Genomic DNA, 25,869 nt, shown 5'->3' with positions numbered 1-25,869 from the left:
AAAAACCAACAAATATGCAGTTCAACTGATATTGGCAAATGCCACACTTATGGCAGTATTAGTCATGATGAACGAAGGAAATCAAATGGCATGATTTTACTTAAACATATGGGACGCTCACATTTAGGAGCAATAAGCCATACTACACAGAGTATATGCACAGTAATACTGGGTTCCCGACTCCACTGGGCTCAAGTTAAAACACAGTGTAATGGCTGTCGCTGGTGCTGACGATGTCACTGTTGCACTCCAGTGATTTGAGGATGAGCTCCAGTGCCGCTTTGTTCACGTTGAGGCTGTAGCGCTGCCTCACTGCAGACAGGATGTGCAGGATGTGGCAACCCTTCTCTGCATCTAGAGGCACAGGAGGAAGCAACTGTCAACACACAGGTATACGCAATGTTGCCAGGAGAACCGAGGTTATATGGAGACTGTAGAGCAACACTACAAAACAGGGATTTATGGAGTTATGTTTAACAGTTATTAAGCATTTTTATTGGATTTCAGTCCCTCCAGAAAAACGCGATTATGCGATCGCATAATTTAATGCATAATCAGCCAAAGTCTGCATATTTATGCAAGGGCCGCATTTTTTCAAATACGCCGCACTTTCGCCGCATAAATTGCCGATTTCCGCGCAAATTATGCGGGGCTTGCATGATTTCATAATCCTCGCATTTTTGTTGCAAAAAAAGTTTACTTCACACAAGAGCAGCCATTTTAAGTAACTGACGTAATCCCACGATGTGAACATCATCAAAAAGCAGGGTGTTGGGGGAAATCACTTTTTTTTCTCTTTTTCATCGAACTGCAATTTTTGCAAGTTCCCGCAATTTCATTGCATAAAATCACTTTTTACAAGCAGTATCACAAAAAGGCATCTAAATGAAGCCCCTATTTAAAGAGATTAGCAAGTGACATAAAGTACTAATTTGATATTTGACAAGCAGATTTAAAAAAAAAAAAAAACGTTTAATTCTTGATTTCTTTAACTGAATGATAATTACTGCTTAGTCTTGATCAACGGAAGTACATTCTGACAAGGATGTCGGCTCTCTGCGTGTTGTCGTTCTCAAACTCCCTTCACTTCGGGAAACAACAACAAACTTCGAGCTAGCAAGCTAAACGCTGAAAATGTCAAGTTTTGATGAACATCTGGATCGTGCAACAAGGCAGGCCTGCTTGGTTCTTTGGAGGAATGATTGTAAAGATTTAAAAAGAATATGTTTGCGGCATCTACTCTCTAAACTGGGACGTTTTGACCACCGATTGGTGGGATTGCTGCGGACGAAGTACACACAGTGATACACTGGTAAGACGTTGACGTTTAGCCATGTATCCAGCTAATTTATGAAGCTAATGTTGCTGTATTATGTGAACAGTTAACTTCATTTATTTTTTATGTGGCGTTTTCTTTTGCTGCGTCCAAAACAAGTTCCTTCCCGAGAGTACTTTGCGGAGCCACTGTTGCTACATCCGGAGCTTAGCGCCTGCCTAAGACGATTGTGATTGGTTTTAAGAAATGCAAACAACCCAGAGCGTTATTTTCTCCTATCCAGGAATGTATCTGTGGTGTAGCCAGACCTTACTCAGCGCTGTGGAGATAAGGCTGGCAATGCGGGAGTAATGACTGCTATACCCAACATATTGCCACAAAGTAGATTGTCCTTGAGTCAAACTAAAACTACAGTAGGTCAACATTAATCCAAAGGGTGTTTCATTAATTAATAATTAAGAGTTACCTACACTTCTCTCTCTTTGAGTCCTCCCTGATAATGTCTTTGACAGCTATGCGTAGATCTGTGTCATGTGCAGTCACCTGGTGAGGGACATAAGCATCAAACAGACTTGTGCATAATGAATCCTCACAATAATAAAACTACTGAAGTGGGAAGAATTTCTTTAGGATATCTCTGCTGTTTCTTACGTGATAGACTTCGTCCTGGGATTTGACTTTGCGGTACACAATACCCTCGTCCTGTAAAATTTGCAGCGCCTCCTTCAGGAGCTGGCGGAGCTGCTGGCACGCAGATGGACCCGCCACAGGCTCCTTCACAGCAACAGAGAAGCATGAGAACACAACAGAGCTGAAATAAAGGTATATTTGATATGGCACAAGCTTTAACAATGTTTGTCTTTTTTACAGTCAATATATGGATATTAGCATGTGGAGATGGGATAACGCATTAAACAGAAGCAGAGAAGGACACAAGTGTGGCATCTATTACAGTTTTAGTTGCCTTCTGTTTCAGTTTTAGATAATTTTCTTTTATCAAATTAGGGTTGGAAATCTTTTTTCTGATACCGGTGCTAAACGATACTTATAAAACGGTGCTGGTGCCTAAACGGTGCCTGAACCGATACATTTAAAATGTAATACCAATAACTTACTTCCCCAGCCAATTGCTGTTAAACAACGAGATGACAGAAGGGTACTTTAAAATTACGTTGGATGCACCATTAAAGGACAATTCCGGCGCAAAATGAACCTAGGGATTAATAACATATGTGTACCGAGTCGAAAGTTCAGTGGGACATGTTTTCATGCTAATCAAATGCGTCTCTAGCTTTAAACAAGCTACCGTGGAAGTGTGGTGCTATTTTGAGTCTTGTTATTGGTATAAAATAGCGATTCACCATCTGCCCCGATAGCTAGCGTTAGCAGCTAACCACCGGTTTGCGGTAGCTTGTTTAAAGCTAGAGACGCATTCGATTAGCATGAAGACATTTTCCAGAGAACGTTTGACTCGGTATACATGTTATTAACCCCTAGGTTCATTTTGCGGCGGAATTGTCCTTTAAGTCCCGTCTGTATTGTTTCTGTGATATCTCAGATTCCGGCAACGGCCATGGTGCAGCTATTCTCCTCTGTGTCTTTAGCTGCGGACTGTTGGAAGTCCCGGTGTTGGAATCCTTTCCAGTAAAATACTGCCACACATTTTAACCGTATTTAAGCCAACTACTAGCTAACGGTAGGCTAACGCTACCTGCTGCTAAGTGTATTGTTAACTAGCGTCACGTGTCGCAATGCTTCTGTTGCCTGTATTGTCCATTTCGGAGCCTCAGAGGGCAGAGCAAGCATTTAAGTGGAAGCGAAAGAATGTCACCAAAATCATTTGGTCAGGTAGATACCGGTCGTTTAGGAACCGGGGCCATTGTTACAACATGTAAAGGTACCCAAACCTAATTGCACTGCTACGCGGAAACATCTCAGTGTGATGAAATCTTGTCAATTTTTGAGGTAATAAGGAAAACCAAAGTGTAGAAATTCTTCATTCTCATCTGAGAAGGACATTTCAAGTACAGTCTTGGTGTTTTACTTTTCATTTCATCCCACCACCACACACATCTTCAAAAAGAAATGGTTGGTATCATTATTGGGGCATACCTGGTTTGCTGATGCGGTTTGAGGCTGGCTAGAGATGAGAGGCTGCAGGAGGTCCTGGACATCATAGGGTCTGAACCTGCTCACCGACTGCTGCTTAAAGAAATCCTTGATGGTATTCGTCGCCTTGCTGAGGGAACTGATGCCTGAGTCACTGAACAACAGACAAACAATATGATCTTAATATAATTTACACTAATTCTTAAATATACTGTATGTTTAGAGATAAATAGACAATCATTGAGTCAGGTTCCACTGTGACAGCTTGTTACTATTACTTTCTAATTTCATAAATAACTTAGGATGCATTCGATTGTTTAGTTGTGGTTTTCTTCCTGTCTATGTATGTGAAAATTAAAGCCTGCTTTCATTTTAGTTCCATGTAAAGATGTGTACTTTACTGCAATGTATCTTGTGATATTTAATACTTTTTAATTGCTACTACCTGCTATGTTTCACTACATCTTGCAGTGCAAACAAACGGGGCAACACTTGATGTAAGCCCACAAAAAGTCTCTGCTTCTTGATGCGTCATTGCTAGCCTGATAATCAGACTGTATGAATTGCCATTTCTTCCCCCTTCATTCATTCATTCAACCTGACAGTGTTTGTTAGTTGGGTTTCTTGTTGGGAAAGGCAAGTATTTTTGTTTTGCCCGAAACAGTAGCAAGTGACGCATCTGTTCTGAAATGTTGATTCGAGAGTTGTTATTTCTGTAAATTGTCTTACAACTAACTGCACCGCTGCATCGATCTCATCTCATCTGTGTGCTGCCATTTTTCTCTTGCTGTTTTTCATGGATGTAGCTAGGAAGCTATAAAGGTATGTACATCTGGTGTGCACAACATCTGTATACATACTGTACATGATCAGCCAGCCAGTGTGTGCTGCAAGTTTCCAATATGTCACTTCAAACTGTTTATTATGTGTATATTATAGCATTTGGATTGATGCTTTTTTCGGTAAGCTGTGTTGAGACTTCTGTGACTATGTATTTTAAATCAAATTTACTTGTACCATTTATTGTACTTGGCGTTTTTTGTTATGATGAATGTCTGGTCCTAACTTATCATTTGTCCTTCTTTGTCACTCTGCCTGAGTAGTAGAGCTGTTGCGCTGTTGTTGTATTTGGTTGTCATGACTTTGCGAGTGATTGATGTCCTGTCCTGTCCAAGTGGAGAGATAGCGGACAACGTTCGTTTGAGTTCAGCGGAGCAGACGACAGAGTCGTGCAATTGTGACTTCGTGACATTCTGAATCAACAGCGGAAATAATTTGGCAGCGGCGGGCCAAAGACATCACATCTGTGTGGAGCCAGGAGGAGACTGTAACTTTCCTCCAATGAATACATGAAACAAACAGAAATGCCATTTTTCCATCATGTTTTCTACATAGTTTTCCACCGTCCAGCTTTTATGATTCTCATTTAATTATGTTATGTCATAGTTAAGATCGGGCATCGAGAACCAATTCCAACTTCAGGGTTTCTGCAGGTTTCACCAAGTCAAATTTAAGACTTTTTAAGACCTTTTTAAGACCATTATAAATTAATTTCAAGACCTATATCAAGACATCAAAAACCATGTCAAATGTCAGAGTCCAAAAACATCACTAAACTTGCACTTCCCCATAACTGAAAAATAAAATCCGTTGCAAAAGAGACTTGCACTCAGCTGCAATATACGTTGCATCTGGTCTCATTTGTAGTCATAATGCAGCAAATTATATTTGGAGTAGAGAAAGAAAGAACTACAACACCACGGAATAAAAAAATACATTGTAAAACGCTGCGGGAGCATTTGAATGAGATAATTTAGACTGGTTTAAACAGATTTAAGACCTGGAACACAATTCTTCAGCCAATTTAAGACTTTTTAAGGCTTCAAATTTTGATTTTGAAATTATAGACTTTTTAAAGACCCCACCAACTGCTAATATTCAGTGGACAGAAATGCATTATAAAGCATTTTCTTTTTCCAATTTTCTGGGAATTTGTTTAAAATGTACAATTGTTGTAATCTACTGCAATGGTACGATAAGCGATGGATGTTTTTACCCCGTTGCAGTAGGCTGCAGCTGGGGGGGTTTGTCATAGCACTGTCTGTAGAGCTGAGGAACCTCCATCATCCACGCTATCTGGACCGCCATCACTGGGTCGTTCACTTTATCTGGGAACACACACGGACACAGATACACACATGATGAACGGGCAGGGCGTATGGATGGCGTGTACTCTCAAATAAAAAAGAATGAGCTGTGTGTGGTGGTGTTATGTGTGTGTGTGTGTGAGAAAGACAGACACATGTAGGGCCATCATAAAATGAGACTGCAGTGCCAGGATGAAGAATGTTGGTATTATTGGACATTGGTTGTCTTATTCTAATCTACAAGTGGGGGAAATAAGTATTTGACCCCTTGCTGATTTTGCAGGTTTGCCCACTTACAAAGAATGCAAAAATCTACAATTTTAATCATATGTACATTCTAACAGTGAAAGACAGAATCCCAAAGAAAATTCCAGAAAATCACATCATATGAATTTATTAAAATTGATAACCATCTGATGAGGAAAAACAAGTATTTGACCCCCTGGACAAACAGCATGTTAATATTTTGTAGAAAAGCCATTATTGGCCAGCACAGATGTCAAACGGTTTTTATAGTTGGTGACAAGGTTTGTGCACATTTCGGCAGGGATGTTGGCCCACTCCTCCCTGCAGACAGCCTCCAAATCATTCAGGTTCCGAGGTTGTCGCCTGGCAACTCAATTTTAAGCTCCCTCCAAAGATCTTCAATCGGTTCAGGTCTGGAGACTGGCTAGGCCACTCCAGAACCTTGATGTGCTTCTTCTTCTGCCACTCTTTTGTTGCTTTGGCGGTGTGCTTAGGGTCGTTGTCGTGCTGAAACACCCATCCTCGACCCATCTTCAGCTCTCTCACTGAGGGAAGGAGATGTCGGTCCAGAATTCCACAATACACGGCCCCGTCCATCCTCCCCTCAATACGATGGAGTTGTCCCGTCCCCTTGGCTGAAAAGCACCCCAAAGCATGATGTTGCCACCACCATGCTTGACGGTGGGGATGGTGTTCTTTGGGTTGTACTCGGTGTTCTTTGCCCTCCAAACACGACGAGTTGAGTTGAGGCCAAAAAGTTCTATTTTGGTCTCATCTGACCACATCACCTTCTTCCAGGCCTCTTCTGAGTCGTCCAGGTGGTGAATGGCGAACTTCATGCGGGTCTGTACATGTTTCTTCTTGAGCAGGGGGACCTTGCGTGCGCTGCAGGATTTCAATCCATGACGGGCGTAGTGTGTTACCAACCGTTTCTTTTGTAACTGTGGTCCCAGCTGCCTTCAGTTGATTCATCAGTTCCCCCCCTTGTGGTTTTGGGATGATTCCTCACCGTTCGCATGATCAGGGACACCCCACGAGGCAAGATCTTGTGTGGATGCCCAGACCGAGGGAGGTTGGCGGTGGTGTGGTGCTTCTTCCATTTCCTGATAACTGCACCGACAGTTGATCTTTTCTCTCCAAGTTGCTTTCCGATTCTCTTGTAGCCCATCCCAGCCTTGTGCAGATCAACAATCTTGTCCCTGATGTCCGTAGAAAGCTCTTTGGTCTTGCCCATGGTGGAGATGTTGGATGCTGGTTGTTTGGGTGTTGACAGGTGTCTTTTATACAGGTAACGAGGTGAGGCAGGTGTATTTGATGTAGATAATTGGTTCGGATTGGGGCTGTGTCTTAAAGAAAGACTAACTGGCTTGTAGGAGCCAGAATACTTGCTGTTCGTCCAGGGGGTCAAATACTTGTTTTTCCTCATCAGATGGTTATCAATTTTAATAAATTCATATGATGTGATTTTCTGTAATTTTCTTTGGGATTCTGTCTTTCACTGTTAGAATGTACATATGATTAAAATTGTAGATTTTTGCATTCTTTGTAAGTGGGCAAACCTGCAAAATCAGCAAGGGGTCAAATACTTATTTCCCCCACTGTAGCTGGTAGCTAAATTAGTAGACTTGCACTGCCAGACCTATCTCCACAGCGCTGGGGAGCAAGGTCTGGCTCGACACACATACAGTACATTCTGGGACAGGAGAAAAAAAAAACACTCTGAGTTGTTTGCATTTCTTTAAACCAATCACCATCGTCTGGACGGCGCTAAGCTCCGGATGCAGCGACGGTGGCTCTGCAAAATAGTCTCAGGAAGGAACTTGTTTTGGTGGAACATTTGCACCCCGCAAAAGAAAAAACGCCACATAGAATATTAAATGAAGCTGACACAATACAGTAACGTGAGCTATTTAAATTAGCTGGATACATGATGGTTAAACGTCATTTGCTCTTACCAGTGTATCTCCATGTATACTTCGTCTACAGCAATCCCACCAATCGCTCCCAAAACGTCCCAGTTAGAGAGGAAATGCCGTAAACATATTGTTTGTAAATCTTTACAATCATTCCCTGAAAGAACCAAGCAGGCCTGCCTTGTTGCAACATCCCAATTTTTCTTTAAAACTTGCCATTTTCAGCGTGTAGACTGCTAGCTCAAAGTTTGTTGTCGTTTCCTGAAGGGAACGGATTTTGAGAATGGCAACTCACAGACAGCATAAGGAGAGGGACAGACAGCAGAAGGAGAGGGACAGACAGCAGAAGGAGAGGGACATCCAGCGTGATGTCAGGCAATTATCCTGGAAATTAATTTTCATTTATCTAGACTAGTAAATGAGTAAAAGTGGACGGTGAATTTCAATATCAAACTGCCACTGTGGCCTGCAGAGGACAGCGCTCTGCACTCACTAGGGCTGCCACCTCTTAGTCGATTAGTCATTTTTTATGCTTATTCATGCTTAATTACTTATTTCCAAGAAACTTCTGAGCACATTTATGGTAAACACAAGATTTAAAGTGGTGCTTTTGCAGGATTAATTATGGAGAAACTCAGTTTTACAGATGGTTAATTAACTACATTTATATTGTGCTTTTCTAGTCTTAACCACCTCTCAAAGCGCACAGCTCTGTCAATTAAATCAACTAATCGATTAGTCGACAAAATTGTATAAGTGTTAGTCGACTAAGAATTTCTTTAGTCGAGGACAGCCCTAGCACTCACAGTAAGTGGAGGCCATGATTTCTCTCTGCTGCCTCGACGTCTTCACCGGCCCTCTGACTCGGAGCAGCTCTCCGATGTCCAGATGGCAGCGGCTCTGCTGGGCCTGTCTCAGCTTCTCCAGTTCAGTGGCTGGGTTGAAGCCTCCCTTAGCCCCGTCGCTGTGTTTTCCCCCTGCTGGAGATGATAAAATAATATAGGATATTACACAATGCAGGGTTTTCCCTGCAAGTATAAGGTTTAAGTGAAGCACCCGAGCCGTTTTGGATACCACCTACTGTAAGCTTTCAATGTAGCTGAAAGACTTTTGTCAGATCTAATGATTGTAGTCTTATTTTTTTTGTTATCTGCTCTAGCATTTCCAATGTGTTAGGAACAGATATTTTTCAAACTATATCCCCTCTTTGTGTATAGGGTCAAGTGCTATAGTCCGACCACTAATCACTTATTATTACAATTTGGCGCATCTAAAAAGAATTACCAGTCATACGCCTTATAGTCTCGCTTTGCCAGACCCTCCTCCAAAGCCCTCTGAAGGAGAGTCCAGCTACTCCACATAGCATTCGGTGATGGGAGGAAAACGTGCTCTGGTTTAATGGCATTGATTTAAACCAATCAGAATCGTCATGGGCGGTGCTAAACTCCGCACAGAGCCGCTGCAAAATAGTCGTGCGAGAGAAAACTCAGATTGGACAGATAGTCTAGCTAGCTGTTTCAATTTACCCTGCAGAGATCTGAGGAGCAGTTAACCATAGTCCTCATAAAGCCACCGAATTTAAAATTTCAACATGAAGAAAGCGGAAGGAAACGGAAAATACATGCAACCGGCGGAATTTCCTGCAGCACCGGAGCAATCCCGGAAGTGGAACGCGAAGGATATAGACTATACGCCTTAAGACCTTAGCTAATGTTAGCAAGAATTGGGGTTAAACTAAGAAACCGCAATTATGTAAAAAAGAAATTGACGATGAAACAATTACTGGCCTGACGTCAAGTTTGGGTTACATAAAGATATGACTAGTGCTATAACACGACTTTCTTTCACCTAAATCTTGTTGTTTTGCAAGTTCATTCTATCCCTCTCTGGGTGCTGTGTGTGGAGTCCCCTAGCCAGTTTCCCTCAACATTCAAAGGAGACGGCCCCAGATCACAACATTCCCTTATCATGCAGCTGGCTAGCCTCCCTTAATCTTTAGAGACATGCATAAATTTATACTTGAACACAGGACAGGTTTAGTGATGGAGTATGGCCAAATACATCTTCTCGGCCCCTGACCTGTGACCTGATGTTACCCAAATTTCCCCCTTGTCTCATTTTACCAATGACATGGTGTTCCTGAAAATTCCACCACACTAAAACTGAGATTCACACAAATGCAAACTCACATTTAGTAGGATTGGCCTCCTCTTTCAACAGGTCATTTTTCCAGCATAGGCAGTTTATTACGCCAGTACCGTCGTCCACTGTGAACAGAACCAAAGATACTCAAAATCTGTTTTTGCTTGAGAGGAGTGTGTGTCGGTTTGTGAAATGTATAAACATAAACCAAGGCATTGTCAAAGATGGAGACTTTCTCAATGTTCTATCCATAACATGCAAGAATATCACTCTTCTGTATGGGTCCCAAAATGACTCCCAGCATTCACAAGACCATTGCTAATAGTATTTTATGTATTATTGATATCAATACATAACTGATACATAAGGTACCTACACACATACTGTATTTGCTAGTGTAGTGAATGTACTGAAATATCAGCAAACAAAATATGTTTTGTTACACACAGGGCCACAGCAAGACTACCTCCATAACAGAAGAAGTCGTCTCTTTCTCTCTTGTATACTACTGTCCCAAGTACATCAACTTTATAGATCGGATGGGAGTTGTAGAAGTAAATACCTGTGAGACATGGGTGGATAAAAATAATAAAGCATCAACTATGGCTGGACGATATGGAGAAAATCAAATATAGCAGTATTTTGGAGCAAATACCTCGATATGGATATTGCGACGATATTGTAGGGTTGACAACTGTTGCTTTCACAAAATATGTACACAATGAGATTTGTGATAAATAATCATCAGTAATATGGATACAATGACTAAGTGGGTAAAGGCAAATAATAACTGCGAGAAGGGTCTGGAAAGTTCAGAAAATGACATCACTTTACTGTAATGCAGCCTGTAAAAGCGGGAACAGACAACCCTTACGACTGGGGCTGCACAATTAATCGCAATTTTATCAAAATTGCAATATGGACTAGTGTAATATCCAAATCGCAGGGGGGCGCAATATTTGTTTAAGGCAAAATATGTGTCAAACCATTCTGAATGAAATATTGTAGTGCTGTAGAGACGTCCCGGCCTACAAATCCTATCCTAGAGACTAAGAAAAAAATCTGTTTGGCACAGATCCTGGCAAAAAATAAATCACACTTCAATTATTTTTTATATATATATATTTCAATGAAAATGAGAATAATGATACATTAATGATCATTCCCTCCAATATCATGAATCATATCGCAATCGCAATATCAGTCAAAATAATCGCAATTACATATTTTCCTAATATCGTGCAGCCCTACTTATGACATATATTACAATATTCAAAATCTAAGACGATATCTAGTCTCATATCATGATATCGATTTATATTGATATATTGCCCAGCCCTGGCATCAACTATTATATTATTGTCAACATTAGGCATCAATCACTGTATAAAAAAACGGGTAATTATTACCGATCTTCAAGGGCCAAGGTAAACCTCTATTCAGTCAATGAGTTAAACCTAATAACAAGTGACACGTGATAAGTCCCACTGTGAGGATACTGATGTAAAATGGTAAAGAAACTCAAACAAAAATAGTAAACATATAAGGTATCGACATGCCGGATGTAACACCTAAAACATGATGATACACTTGGCTATGAACATACAAAGTAATTAGCTAAACTGGCTGACATGCATTCATTTATAAGTTGCTAGGTTATAGATTAGGGATATTATTCTTTACGTTCAGTTAGTTGTTGGGCACAAACATTCAGACCTGTAATGTTGTTTGTGAAGGTTCAAATGTAAAGACCAAGAACACAGTCAGTAAATGAAACAACTTGTGTTTCTATGGGTGTTATTACCTGGCACCTGTGTGGACTCTGTCATCTGCAGGATGTCTCGGACATACAGCCTGGCGAAGGCAGAAAAGATCGGGTCCAGCCCCCACAACATCGATGGGGTCTCTTCCGCTGGATCCATCGTAGCTGCCTGCATTTCATCATGAAAGCAAAAGCAGATTATTAACCTATTTCCCCCCGAAACGGTCTAGAGAGTAAATGTATGTGTTGAGCTAGCTAACGTTAGCTACCGTGGAGTAGCTACTTGAGAAGAACCCAAGTATTGGTCACGTGACGCTTTATTAACGCATGTTAAAAACGTAACTTTATTTATTATTTACTTACGGTGGCACATTATATGTACGTGTCAGAAAGGTCACAGTTGCAGTATAACATGAAAAAATGTCTATGTTTAAAAGCGTTGTATTATTTTACTGTCCTTAACTTCTGTCAGAGACTATTTAAAAGGACTTTGCTTCTGTACAGCGCGTTCGTGTTTCGCAATGGTGTATGGGACATGTAGTTTCAGGGGGGGCACAAAGAAACTTGACTGTAGTGTTTGTTCGTGTATATATCTATGGTGTTTGTTGAGGTGACGGTAGCAGATTGACGCAGGAACATTGGCTAGATAGAACCAATACGTTGCACACAGCAGAGTGGTTGATACAGTATCATGGTAAATGGTTTAAACATCCCTCGCACCGTCCATTTGTGTTTGGTCTCCCACACAGACGAGGGCAGCAGAAGACTGAAATTACCCCGCCAACAGTTACTGTCAAACACGAGGAGCACGAAGAGAAAGAACCGCAGCTGCGCGCACTCGGGAACGCGCATAGACACTAAATCCGCTAGATTACTAAACCCGTTTCACACCAAGGGAAAGATTACTGTCTTCTTGTACCGTTTAAGATAATGTTAATGTGCGGACCAACTATACCCGTTTAGCCTCGAGGAAACTAATGAATTATTCTGTGGAATACAACTATTTGGGAGGACGCCTTATCTTCATTTGTTTTCTTTTGGTTGAGAAAGAACCGCACAGGGTTGTCGGGCCAGTGGGTCGTCAGGAGTTGGAACAACGACGAGCTTCACTTACTATTTTGCATTAAAATAAAGTATTGTTTAGGCGGATATTCAATGCTAGGACAAGTCTACGTCAACCGTTAGCTATTTATTTCGGGGTTTACAATGACCCAAAGAGAAAGAGCTATTCTCTGGACTGGCCAAAGCAGTGTCAAAGGCTAGGCTAGGTTTTGATACTAACTATTATGAAAGCTACGTTACACTATTACACTCTGTGCTGACCGAGCGGTTATTAATAACTAATGAGACACATATTATTTCAAAGACTTATGCTGAAGTGAACTGTTCAAGGAAACCAACACTACTTTGGCGTTTTCAAGTTGAATTCCTTTGTCAACTCGCGAATTGAATGACTAGGGTTTCAGCATGTCCTTTTTTAATTTCCGTAAAATATTTAAACTGGGATCTGAGAAGAAGAAGAAACAGTATGAACACGTGCGCAGAGATGAAAATCCAGAGGAAGTATGGGACATAATCGGTGAATTGGGAGATGGAGCCTTTGGCAAAGTGTTCAAGGTAGGAAATGCCTCCTTCAGAAATGCTCTTTGTAGACAGTGGCCTTTTCCCTTTTTGCTATATTGTGGCAGACTTGTGTTTTCATAAAATGGACCAAAACTTCAGAAAGTCCAGTAAACATCTCCGTACCCAGCAGTCCTCTTTGCTTGACACAAAGGTATCAGGCACCAGCAGTGTCCCCTCAGTCTTGTATTGCTTTGACCCACCCACCATCTTCCAACTAATACACCAGCACTGTGGCAGAGATGCCAAATAGGACTGCTGAGGTCCCTCTTCACACTCCTATCCCTCTACCTATGAAGTTTGCTTACATATGTCATCATATCCATTCATTGCTGGAAACTGACTTGATGGCACCAAAGTCAACATCATCTTTGTCGTATAACATAATACAGGTATAAATAATGGCTAGAGCAGTCAGAAATGTGACATTTTCCAAACAGGAGCACTTTTATGATGCTGGTGAATAATGTTTATAATCCTATCTGTTCTTTAGCTTGATCTTTAGAAGCTCCAACAAGCCAGCCAAATAATTCCCCCACCCCTCACCCCCCTTTACTTTTTCGGAAAGCTGACCCAATGTCACCATTTTAATAGTACCATTGTTTGGGTTGACCCTAATGCATAACTGGAGCCAAAATCTTAATTTACATGAGTGACAGTAAATGTTATCACACAGGAGGGCTCTACCAGGAAGTCTGTGGCTAATGAATTCAGCTTACATGTTCTGTTTTGCTCTTTGTTGCCAAATGCTATTTTTGGACACTTTGAAATAGTTGGACTTGGTGTTACTTCGTATCATACTTATATTAAGCCTAATCTTCTTGCACAATGATTTAGTCACAGGTTGCCAATTTCCCAGCATTCCAACAGCAAGGCTCAATTGACTGGACCTACTGTTCAAGAAAGGACAAAAGGACCAAAACAGATCATTTTATCATTGGAATTCCATGGAAGCAGTTTATGTTGGTCCTACTGGCAGTGACATGCCAGAGTCACGCTGAAGGAGATTTAGTCTACAAATACTAAATTGCAGTCTTATGTATGTCTGGGCTTTGGGCCATACTAGTTGTAATGCCCCACTGCACTGATGCATCACTGGGATAGTCCACACACTATTGATTCATAGTGAAATACAAGCTGTCTGCTTTAGTACAGAGGAGTAGATTACGGGGGTGGTTACGTTTTTTTTTTAAATGGCGTATATGGCTGACCGCGGAATACTGGCAGGTCATCAGGAAGTGTCTGCATCCCATATCGCTGGGGCGACTTCATTGAGCACATCCTGCCTGCAGAGAAGCCAAAACAAACAGGAGAAATTTCCACTTTAACAAGACATGTTTCACGTTCTGCTGACTTTACTCAGGCCTACAGCAAAGCAGACAGGTTTTATTTGTTGTTTTTAGATCCTCTTAATGGTTGTGAAGTGTTTGTTGCAGGTCTGAGGTCAAGACAACCTAAAGTCCAACATAAACCAAGTTTGGCCTTCTGTGAGTCTTTAAAGGTCCAATGTTTAGGAATTTCTAGTTGCTTGGTTATGACACAATCGTTAGCTTATTTTTACAAAAACGTCTGCTACGGAGCCATAACGTGAGGTACAAGGTAATGGAGCCTTTTATACATTGTCATGTTTCTTTAGAAATAAACAATGGACAAATAGAGTTTTTAAACACTTCAGATGTAAAGTTATTTGCTGTCAAAATGAATGGCAGTCAATGGGATGCTAACGGGAGGTGATTGTTTTGTAGCATCAAAATGGCGCCATAGGAGGTTCGTGTTCTGAAGCGAAGCTTACCCCCTTGAGCCCTACGCACCACGCAGTTCAAAGTACTTATTACAGCTACGGTAGCCTTCACGCTTCAAAAAGCCGGTCTCTTGCTCTTTTCAAAATCCTTTTTTCTTTATCTGGGCGAAGAAGAAGACTCCTGTTCCTGATATTTGGATTTTGAATACGTGTGGTCCTCCATGTTGCCTGGAAGCTATGATACCCATTAGCAGCATTAGCAGCACCCTGTGAGTTTATCATGTCACAGCGAAAAAGCGAAAGGCGGAGCTGTATGTCCTGTATGTCCCTTACTGTATTTCAAGATGGCACATGAATATGGAGCGTCTACCCCAGTTCATGCGAAAGCAAATGTAAAATTTCCGGCCAATAGGAATACTTGGAATTGATGATGGTGGTAAATATTCATGAAAAAGGACAAGTTTGTGAATGGGCAACACAGATTTTGATATTGAACAACTAAACACGTAACACACTGGACCTTTTTAAGATGACGTGTTCATCCTGAGCAGCAACATGAGAACAAAAACACATTCTCTAAACTAGATCACCAGAGTACAAGAAAAGCAAGACTTAAGACTGTGACTCCAATAACTGCATGCTACTTTTGGCCATACAACAACAGTCTAATAACATTCTCATCTTACAGGCTCAAAACAAACAGACGGGAATTCTAGCTGCAGCCAAAGTTATTGACACGAAGACCGAGGAGGAGTTGGAGGATTACATGGTGGAGATTGACATCCTGGCCTCCTGCGACCACCAAAACATTGTCAAACTGCTCGACGCTTTCTATTATGAGAGCAAACTCTGGGTGAGTAGAGGGAAGAGCTCTCTGGAGAGACAATGCCATCAGTGTTTCCTCTGTATTACCACCCAAACCGGGAAACATATGGACCTAGGACAGCACTTTGATTGAGCAATGCAATTTTTTCTGAAACACAAATTAGACCAGTCTTGATATTATGATGGGAGTATACAATAAATGTTTTGAGCAGTGCAGCTTGTGCAGTCTAAAACTTGGACAAAACAAAGAGCGAATGTTGTATTAAAAGTAAATCCGCTCTAGAAAATCACAGAAGAAATACTATTGCATTGAGTCTTTTTGTAAGCTCTGTATTCCAGTTGTTGTAATTGGCAAATTGAAAAATGGGCTGAGTGGGCCCGCACAATTGTACTTATGCCTTTTTGACCTGCACTGCTGTACTATTATTGCATGGCTTTTGCAGTATACGGTATGTAAGTTCCTTTTTTATCCCTGTATTATTATCAGAATTTGGGTCAAAGGTTCAAATGAGCAGCAGAAACAATCAGCTTTTAGAGCTGTTAATCATCATACCAGTTTATAATCTATCTATTATTGATTTCTACATTTTTTAGTTTCTAAATGCCTTTGTTCTTCACCGTAGCCCAGTTTTCCAAACAAAAACGTGTCCTATATAATCATATATATATATATCTATATATATATATATATATCTATATATATCATCGTTGAAGTTTTTCTATTCCTTGCAACACAAAGTCCGAATTTAAGGTGTCACACCATTGGAGCATCAGGGCGCGTTCAGACCAAAGACAGCGATCTGGCGATTTTCCACAGGGTTGTGTCACTTAAATGGCTAATTTGTGTGACGTCATGTTGTGTTCTTTACCCCCCCCCCCCAACGTAGCACAAGTACCCAACGTAGCACAAGTAGACTTAATATTTCACAATTATCATCTTCCTCTTTCTTTGTGTTGTAATTCTAAACTCCAGTGGATGTATGAGGACTATGGTTAACTGCTCCTCAGATCTCTGCAGGGTAAATCCACACAGCTAGCTAGACTATCTGTCCAATCTGAGTTTTCTGTTGCATGACAAAAACAACTTTTGAACGTACACATTAGTGCTGGGTATCGTTCAGAATCTTTCGATCCGGTGCCAATTTCAATACCTCAGTTTCGATACAGATTCCTAACGATACATTTTTCAATATTTTCGGTAGATGTTTTAAAATCCATTTCAACATCAACAAAAATACATTAAACACAAAGGTTTTATTTTCCACCTTAATTTTGAATCAAAACAGTTATCAAAATTAAAAAATTCTGGTAAAACTGCTCACTCAGAGTAACATTAATAAAAGTGCCTTGCCTTGCAACCTTAGCCTGTCAGTCAGTCATCAGGGCAGAGAAACCACCGTTGTGGCTGCTTGTAAGAGGAAGTGTAACGGCAACAGCACCGCAACCGCTTTCGGCTCGCCATTAATATCACATCGCAGCAAACGCTGTCTGCGTGAAGTTTTAAAAAACTGTAACCACACTTGAAACCAACCGTGACTCTCTGTGACTTCAACAAAACTACAGACAGTTTACTCGGTCCGCACTTCTCCGTGTGTGCGTGTGTCGGTCGGAGCTCCGCTCTGTGTCAATATGCAGAGAAGACAGATAAGCTTGCGCTTATTTTTTTCAATACCATTAAAGTATCGACATTCGGTACCCAGCCCTAGTACACATGTTCCACCAAAACAAGTTTCTTCCCGAGGCTATTTTGCAGAGGCACCGTTGTTCCGTCCAGCGCTTAGCACCGCCCAAGATGACTGTGATTGGTTTAAAGAAATGCCAATAATGCCAGAGCACGTTTTTCTCCCATCACGGAATGCTGTGTGGACTTGCCAGACCCTCCTCCACAGCGCTGTGGAGGAAGTTCTCGCAATGCGAGACTAGGCTCCAGTGAATATTGACTAGTTGTGTAGATATAGTGCCTTAGTGCATTTTACATTTGCCCTGCAGCGAGCCTGTGTCAGTAATAGATAAGAATTATACCAAAGGTCTGAACGTGAGGGAAGTGTGCTTGAATAGATAAACTGTGCATGTGAGGAACTCTGTGACAGAGTTAGATTACAGGTTGGTCCAACCCAGTAATCAGGGGTTTTCATTTTCTATCACATACACTTTCTGCCACATACACATGGCAAAGACTTGTGTGAGTCGATACACAAGCGTCTTAAAATAAAGCCAGGTCATTATAAACGTTAATGATTACCTGCGTATTTAATTTCATTGCATTTCATTGCGCGCTTGGCCCTTTTCCTCCCCATTGTCCTCTGAAAAATGGCCACAGCCTGATAGAGGTTGTCTCTTGATTTTTATCTTGGCCTGTGTGTTACCTGTTTGTGCAAAGAGGAGAGAGTGTCCAGGATGTTTCCGCCTGGAGATGAAAGGCTTTATTCAACATAATCCCAAGAGGGCTGGGAGGTGACCTACTCTATTACTGCATACCAAACTGTGTCACTCATCGACGTTTGTTTCCCCTTTTGCTGTTGCGCTACAATTTCAACAGTGCTCTAGGCTAATGTTTTCATCCCTTGAGGCCTTAAAAATTGTAGGTGAGATTATTTACAGTCTCACATCCTCCTCCTTTGTGCCACATGAATGGATTAGAAAATATGCGGGCACACACACACACACTTCTCCATGTATTTGTGTGTATGTCAAATAAACAAGTGGGAGAGGAAGCCACAGCCCTGGCCCATGGTTCCTCTCTGCTCGCTGCCACTCTGTGGGGGCCATTGTACAACAGCAGAGCCATTAAAACAACAGCACGCCTACAGAGAAACACCAGAGCTGTGTGCACGCTGAAGAGCCAAGACTGTTCTGAGACTCCAGGCATTGTACGTCTTGTAAGGGCTTTGTTGTTGAAAGTAGAACAGTCTTGAAAAACTCAACTGAATAATGGAATGCCATTGAACCATGGTAAAAAAAAAAAAAAAAGTTAAAGTTAGTCTTTTTTTAGTAAATAGGCTCTTAAAAGATTTTGTCACTTGTCATTTTAAATGCAGGCTGACCCTAAAACATAAACTAGGGCCTTAACCAACGAATCAACCACAATTAGTTACTCAATGGTGACAAAATTGCAGAATTAGGGCTTCACTTCCTCTTCCTTAATGTGTGACATTAGTGATTTGGACTGATTCAGCATCGCGCTATACGGTTCTCCTTATGTCTAAGTGTAATAAAGATGCTCCAGATGCTTTACTTCACCTACTGCCTTAAACTGCCTAAAACTTTAATCCTTTTTAGAATATGGCCTGGCACTATAGCTAGCTAGCTAGCTACCTAGCAGCTGTGTGAAGCCTTTTCCTCAATGTGGGGCCAATCCTCTTACCTTAACAGCCATACTGAAAGCTCCTAAATGCCTTTAAGGGCTCAGAGGGTTTTGTTCTAACAGGGTGGGTGCAGGTTAATTCTCAAATTGCCTTGGTCAAATAGTTAGTACTTAGGGTACATGATGATGTCCTTTTTGAGTTTTGTTTGTATATGCAATGCATGTTCCAGCAGATTAAATACATGGAGGCAAGCATTTCTCTCTGAATTTGAGAACTTTCCAGACCCTCACTATAGATTTGAAAGGTCACTGGGTTCAAACAGAGCATTACAGCCTCCTGAATGGCCTGCACTCACCTCTTTTTGAAATATTTGTTGCATAGGTCATTGCTAATCTCTAATTAATGAACACTCCAAGATGGACTCTATTGCCCCATGTTTTTGTGTCTAAGTGACTGATGGGAACAACAATCTTTGAAATTGCTCCAGTCCAGCAAGGCGAAACAAGCTGCAATGTAACGTTAATGGGCAATTGTGCACCTTCAATTTGCGTCTACCAAAAGTGCTCGTCTTGCCACTGGCAGTAGGCGGAGTCCTTTGCAGAGGCCTGGTTTTGAATCTGACCTGCAGCCCTTTGCTGTGTGTCATCCCCCCTCTCTCTCGCTCTCTCTCTCTCTCCCTCTCTCTCTCTCTCCCCTTTCCAGTGACAAAGGGTAGAAAAAGTCCGGGGCACTGACCATTAGGCAAGCAATAATTTATTTAGAAAAATACAACATGTTGTTTAGACCTTCATCAGGTAAAACTTTTTCTAAGCTTCTGATCTGCTTCTTTTGATCATATCCTACGCACCCGCCCGACAAAAGAGGTGTGCAAAAAAGCTTTCCTACGTTGCATATTTAATAAAGGGAAAAGACCCAAAAATAATCTTGTTGTGTTGTAGTTCATTCTTTTGCTAGTCCAAATTATAATTTGCTGTATATGTACAGATTATTATTACTCTCTCGCTTTTATTCAATTTTAATACATTTATTTACTAGGCAAGTACTTTTGTGACTTTGCATTTTGTTGTACTTTTAAAAAGGTCTTAAAAAGTCTTCAATTTGACTTGGTGAAACCCTGAAAAAGGACAGTTTGATGCACACTATTTTACATAAACAAATGTTGAACGTGTTAAAAAACACATTGACTCTGTGCTCCTTTTTCCCCTTGTTGGCAGATCCTCATCGAGTTCTGTGGAGGAGGGGCTGTGGATGCAGTCATGCTCGGTGAGTCAGCATTTCTACTTTGCATACAGGTTGTAACGTCGAAAAAGGAAACTGTTCACAAAGCAGCGCTAAACAGCAAAGTGAAGAAGGACAATTTAAGACATCAAAAGACCTCTGTAGACCACCTACACATTACATTCTTTATTTGTTCAATACAATAAATGTGGCTTAGCCCATATTATCATCCATGATTAGGTCGCATTTGTGTACTCCACGGTCAGGAATTCAGAGCATGTGTTTGTGTGATACCCTGTAGAACTGGAGAGGCCCCTGACAGAGCCTCAGATCCGGGTGGTGTGTAAGCAGACTCTGCAGGCCCTTGTCTACCTCCACGACAATAAAATCATCCACAGAGACCTGAAGGCTGGCAACATCCTTCTCACACTGGACGGTGACGTCAAGCTGGGTAAGGGCAAAGTTAAATCCAGCTGTTAACACCAGAAAGTACACCATTTTTCCAGGCAGGGTAGCTACAGGCCCTGTCTCAAACTGCCTCCTATAATACCCAGAACTGATATAAATGTGACCCTAAATCCACACATGGTTAATTAGTATTGTTGTGGGATGAGTAGAGAAAAATGTAGTACATACAAGGTATAAAGAAAGTAAAGAACTAGGGGGAATTGTCTTGCTTTCCATGTACATTTTGCATTTTTTTTCTTTTAACTGCTCTATGGGACAAACCATAAATGAGTTCACAGTCTAGCAATGTAGGCTCTGTGCCTTTGGCCGTAGTCTCTGTGTGTTTATCTCGTGTTTTCTCATAGTTTAACTGTTAAAAATGGCACAAGAATTTACAGTGATACCATCCATTTAAAGCCGCTTTCACACATGCAGGCCTAACACATTGTTGGGTTCATTTTTTGTAGTTCTGGCCATTATTCCTATCAGTAATAATTACGATAGAATATTAAATAGGACATGAAATGGGTCCAGGGTACAAGCGGCCGAAATGGGTTTCCTCAGGAGGGTGGCTGGCGTCTCCCTTAGAGATAGGGTGAGAAGCTCAGTCATCCGTGAGGAGCTCGGAGTAGAGCCGCTGCTCCTTTGCGTCGAAAGGAGCCAGTTGAGGTGGTTCGGGCATCTGGTAAGGATGCCCCCTGGGCGCCTCCCTAGGGAGGTGTTCCAGGCACGTCCAGCTGGGAGGAGGCCTCGGGGAAGACCCAGGACTAGGTGGAGGGATTATATCTCCAACCTGGCCTGAGAACGCCTCGGGATCCCCCAGTCGGAGCTGGTTAATGTTGCTCGGGAAAGGGAAGTTTGGGGTCCCCTGCTGGAACTGCTCCCCCTGCGACCCGACACCGGATAAGCGGACGAAGATGGATGGATGGATGAAATGGGTCATCAAAAACTCCCTTTTTTTCAGTGCGTGTGCACATATATCTGAATTGTGAAATAAGACAACTCAGTCAGTTTTTTGCAGGCTGCCTGGATCAGAAATTATTTACTGTGGTGTTTTGTCAGTATTAAGACTCTAGTTGCTGGCTAATTTATGCAGCGCTATGTTGTCCATCTCAGCCAGGAACGGAGAAAACTTGAGTAACAAGCGAGCAGTCTTAATGTTTGTAGATGTAATGTTACGTCTGTATGGTTATGCTGCAGCAGCCTTGAATATATTCGCTGTTGATAGGTACCGAAGCTTCGGAGCTTAAAAAATGGTATGCGGTACAGCCCTAATATCTGTATGTGAATGGATAGAGGAAAGTGTCAGCGTGTCTGGAATTTAAGAACCACATAGCTAAGACATTCTGCGCCTTTGTACTGTCAAAAAACACAAGATAAATAAGACATTATACAACTGTTTTTACAGGCTAAATAGATTTCTTTTGTGGCCAGTAAAAAAATAAACTGTAAAACAAGCATGTATCCACAGCAGATGCAGTAATGTGGCTTACTCACAGGGGTGTGAGTCACTGCTGGTGGATGGAACAAGCTCTGTGAAATCACACACAACAAGCATTTTGTCCAGAGACATAACACACACACAGAGGTGCCTGTGCATCTGCCTGCCGGGACACTGCTGAGTGACTGTGACTCACACATGATGCAGACAAGGCATGATGTCATCATGCAAATTTAAGAAGAATGTGCATTTCATGTACTGATGACAGTTGTGTGAGCAGTTGTGTGATTCAAGGGGACTGTTATTTTTTACTTGTTCGCTACATTTGGAAAATAAATAATGACAGTTCCTTCTGGCAAATTTCTGGTTTGCCTTGTCACATGTCTTCCAGCGGACTTTGGTGTGTCTGCCAAAAACACCAAAACCCTGCAGAGGAGAGACTCTTTCATTGGAACGCCTTACTGGTGAGTGGAATATAAAACAAGTCCATAAAAACCCTTGTTGTTCATTCTTTTGATGAAAGAAATTCAAGAAAAGTACAGTATTACCCACTGTTAGTTTTTGCCTTTTCTTGCACAACGTAGAATAAACATTCATGAACTCAATATCTCCTTTCTAATGAAGTCCCTTCCTTCCTTTCCAGGATGGCTCCAGAGGTGGTGATGTGCGAGACGTCCAAGGACCGTCCATACGACTACAAGGCTGATATCTGGTCCCTCGGGGTCACTTTGATTGAGCTGGCACAGATCGAGCCTCCCAATCACGAGATGAACCCCATGAGAGTCCTGCTGAAAATAGCCAAGGCGGATCCTCCGACCCTGATGCAACCATCACGCTGGTGAGTCAGACACGAGGGAGAAACTGGTCACTGGTTTGAATGGCCATGTGTTAGTTTTGGATAACTCTGCTGAGTGTCTTAAATGTTTGCCTTTATGTCACTCAGGTTTTTTTTTAACGACACTAGCCATTGCAGAGATCCTCGACGTAGAAAAGCAATAGTTTTTTGTTTTTTTATACTTTATTTTTCGAAAGAAACAAAAATACAACAAAATCGAACACACAGTTGGTCACCTATGCAGTCATTCAAACATTATACTGATGGATATACATGCCAGTGCATACAGTATAGGATCATTAATTATCTCATGAGTTCACAAATACAATCCGTTTTCTCCAGTATTGCCAGTAATTATTGGCCCGTAGATTTAGCGGAAAAGTCATACTCTCCAAACATTTGTCCCAATATCCATCCAGTCAGTCTTTGTTGGAGATTCGGTCTCGAACCATTTCCGTGTTATCAATCAGCAATATCTTTTAATAGATAATTGTCTTGTCCCAATACATTAGCTGCAACATTGCCCAATAGACCGTAACCGTTAATTCCATCACCACAAATGTTCTGTATTACCAAACCGCTGGGCAGTTCCAAAATATATGGAAATGTTCTGCCAGCTGTTCTGTACATTTCCTCCAACATAGGCCCCTTCTCATCTGTCTGAACACATTTAACTTAGGGGTTACAAAGTATCTAATCAAATTCTCTCCAAAGACCCCAAACTGGTGGAGGTAGAGACTGTACATGTTCACATGCACACATTCTTTCTCAGAGATGACAATTTCATTCTCTTTCTCCCATTTTAATATAACCTTATGCAATGCTTTTTTATATTGTATAAGACCATATTCAAGTACTTTTTTTTATATTGTACAAGACCATATTCAAGTTTATTTTTTACCACTTCCACCCTTAAGGTCCCCAGAATTCAGTGATTTCTTAAGGCGGTGTCTGGACAAGCATGTGGACAACAGATGGACTCCGACTCAACTTCTACAGGTACCTTACTCTTGAACATTTACTTTTCTTCACTCAAGTTCGGAACCCCCCTATTTTACTATCCATCAGTCACCCCAGCCTTGTACCTGGCCACTTAAATCGATTGATAATCCTCATTCCCCATCCCATACCCATGTACCAGCTGCCATTCAAGAGCGTAAGCAGCCTTAGAAGACATCTGTTTACCTGATTGGTGTCACGTTTGTGTCAGGTACTGAACTGTGTCTCCTGGCAAGACTGACGCTCATCCCATTGTGCCTAGGCTGACGTCAGCAGGGCAGGCTTTTCTTTTTCCATAGGCTTTAAGGTGCTCACCAAGTCAGAGCCACTTATTTACACACACACAGAATATAGTGTACAACGCTGCAGGCAAAGGATTGTTCTGCGATTGTTCTTCAGAGGAAGACTCAATGAGCTTGAAAATAGAAAATAGCGGTCTGCCACGATGAAGGTTTTGATATCGAAAAAGCTGCATATTCTCCGGCCAGCGATAGAATATGTGCAGCAGATTTCTAAGCCGAAGAAGGTGAGGCCGTCAAGAATTCTAGATGCAGTGCATGTAGTCTTATCTTTGTTTGCAGTAAAGACGTTGATTTATTTCTTGGTTTATTGTGAGGTGAAATCTCCAGAGGGAGAGTAACACAAGGATGGAGGAAAGAAAGTTAGAAATATTTTTCACCGTTTTTGTTTAGTGTGTGATTTCTTTTTTTTGGAAGTGCTTTGATGTGTTTTTATATAGTCAAAATAGAGCTGCCTGTTATACTGTGAGCAATTTATATCTTAAAATCTATGGGATTAGTTGTCTGCAGGCTGTCCAGTCTTTGCTGCCAACTATGTTGAAGTGCTTTTATTGCAGCAGGTAAGACGTTGAGTTTACCGTAACATATATGCTGTGCACAGAGCTGGGCGATATAAAGAAAATCAAATATCGCAATATTTTTGACCAAAAACTTTGATATTGTAGTGTTGAGTTCAAAATAACATCAGTTGACTGTAATGTAGCCTTTAAAACCAGGAAAAGACAACATTTGTGTCATATCAATATATTACGATATCCAATAATATATAATACAATATCCAATGTAAGGCGATATCTAGTTTCATACTGTATATCGATGTCGATATAATATTGATATATATTGCCCCGCCCTAGCTGTGCACTGGGTGTTAACATGTAAATGAAACATGTTTATTTTTTTTCTTTTCTTTGTCTTTTGCACAGCATCCCTTTGTGTCCAGTGTGACAGACAGCAGACCTCTGAGGGAGCTCATAGCTGAGGCCAAGGCCGAGGTCACGGAGGAGATTGAAGAAGACCACAAAGAGGAAGAAGAAGAGGAAGAGACAGAAGCACACCCGGTGTGTACATATTTCCAAAAGTCTTTTTGCAAAAGGAATGTACACTGTTCAGCGAAGAATGCTAGAAGTTGGGTATTTTTTCTAATAGTTTTCATTGTGCAGATGCACAGTACACCTGTTTTGCTAACTGCCACAAATTGGTTTGTGCTTCACATTTATGACTTTATAGTAGAGCTAAAATAAGTAAATGAATCAGTAGACTGAAACAATTAATCAGCAGTTATTATGATAGTTGATTCAGAATTTTAAACTGGATATATTTTGGTTTTTGGACTGCTGGTTGGATAAAACAAACCGTTTGAACACAGTATTTCAATTTAGGGTCTGGGTCATTGTCACCATTTTCCGCCATATGATAATGATCAATCAGTTTAGAAAACAATTGTCAGATTATTCGATCACTCTAAGACTGTTTTAACATTTTATATACAGTGATTGGAGCTTCAACTAACAATTTTTTTCATTATTGATTAACCTGCCGATTCA

The 25,869-nt window shown here is 41.2% G+C and overlaps 2 protein-coding genes across 5 annotated transcripts in view; one reads left to right on the top strand and one right to left on the bottom strand.

Annotated features, from left to right (window-relative positions):
* Positions 1-81: 81 nt before the first annotated feature.
* On the bottom strand, positions 82-12,407 carry stn1 (STN1 subunit of CST complex). 4 transcript variants are annotated; one of them, XM_028595538.1, is made up of 10 exons: positions 12,316-12,407; positions 11,638-11,764; positions 10,300-10,395; positions 9,881-9,958; positions 8,498-8,671; positions 5,442-5,553; positions 3,389-3,539; positions 1,928-2,050; positions 1,747-1,819; positions 82-354 (listed from the first exon to the last, which is right to left on the bottom strand). In XM_028595538.1, the coding sequence occupies exons 2-10, from the start codon at positions 11,753-11,755 to the stop codon at positions 197-199; spliced, it is 1,083 nt and encodes a 360-aa protein (XP_028451339.1). In that variant the 5' UTR covers positions 11,756-11,764; positions 12,316-12,407; the 3' UTR covers positions 82-196. The 4 variants fall into 4 exon arrangements, with proteins under 4 accessions (XP_028451339.1, XP_028451320.1, XP_028451330.1 ...); XM_028595519.1 differs by lacking the exon at positions 12,316-12,407 and adding an exon at positions 11,959-12,119; XM_028595529.1 differs by lacking the exon at positions 12,316-12,407 and adding an exon at positions 11,865-11,888.
* slkb (STE20-like kinase b) overlaps positions 12,096-25,869 on the top strand; it is a 34,763-nt gene continuing 20,989 nt past the window's right edge. The window contains exons 1-8 of the mRNA XM_028595497.1: positions 12,096-13,212; positions 15,645-15,809; positions 20,301-20,349; positions 20,606-20,755; positions 22,584-22,656; positions 22,836-23,030; positions 23,945-24,026; positions 25,249-25,383. Coding sequence (XP_028451298.1) covers positions 13,063-13,212; positions 15,645-15,809; positions 20,301-20,349; positions 20,606-20,755; positions 22,584-22,656; positions 22,836-23,030; positions 23,945-24,026; positions 25,249-25,383 — 999 coding nt within the window. The 5' untranslated portion in view covers positions 12,096-13,062. The remainder of the gene's footprint in view (positions 13,213-15,644; positions 15,810-20,300; positions 20,350-20,605; positions 20,756-22,583; positions 22,657-22,835; positions 23,031-23,944; positions 24,027-25,248; positions 25,384-25,869) is intronic.

Source organism: Perca flavescens, chromosome 2 (assembly GCF_004354835.1).
Source record: "Perca flavescens isolate YP-PL-M2 chromosome 2, PFLA_1.0, whole genome shotgun sequence".
NCBI lineage: Eukaryota > Metazoa > Chordata > Actinopteri > Perciformes > Percidae > Perca > Perca flavescens.
This window is presented reverse-complemented; position numbering and strand designations above follow the sequence as displayed.

Bases quoted from the DNA above. Each gene is read 5' to 3' on its own strand.
- stn1 (XM_028595510.1), bottom strand. From the start codon at position 11,770: ATGCAGGCAGCTACGATGGATCCAGCGGAAGAGACCCCATCGATGTTG. The intron at 5,554-8,497 runs GTGAGTGCTAGG...GTGTGTTCCCAG, and splicing joins AATCATGGCCTCCACTTACT to ATAAAGTGAACGACCCAGTG. The intron at 2,051-3,388 runs GTATGCCCCAAT...GTTGCTGTGAAG, and splicing joins AAACCGCATCAGCAAACCAG to GAGCCTGTGGCGGGTCCATC.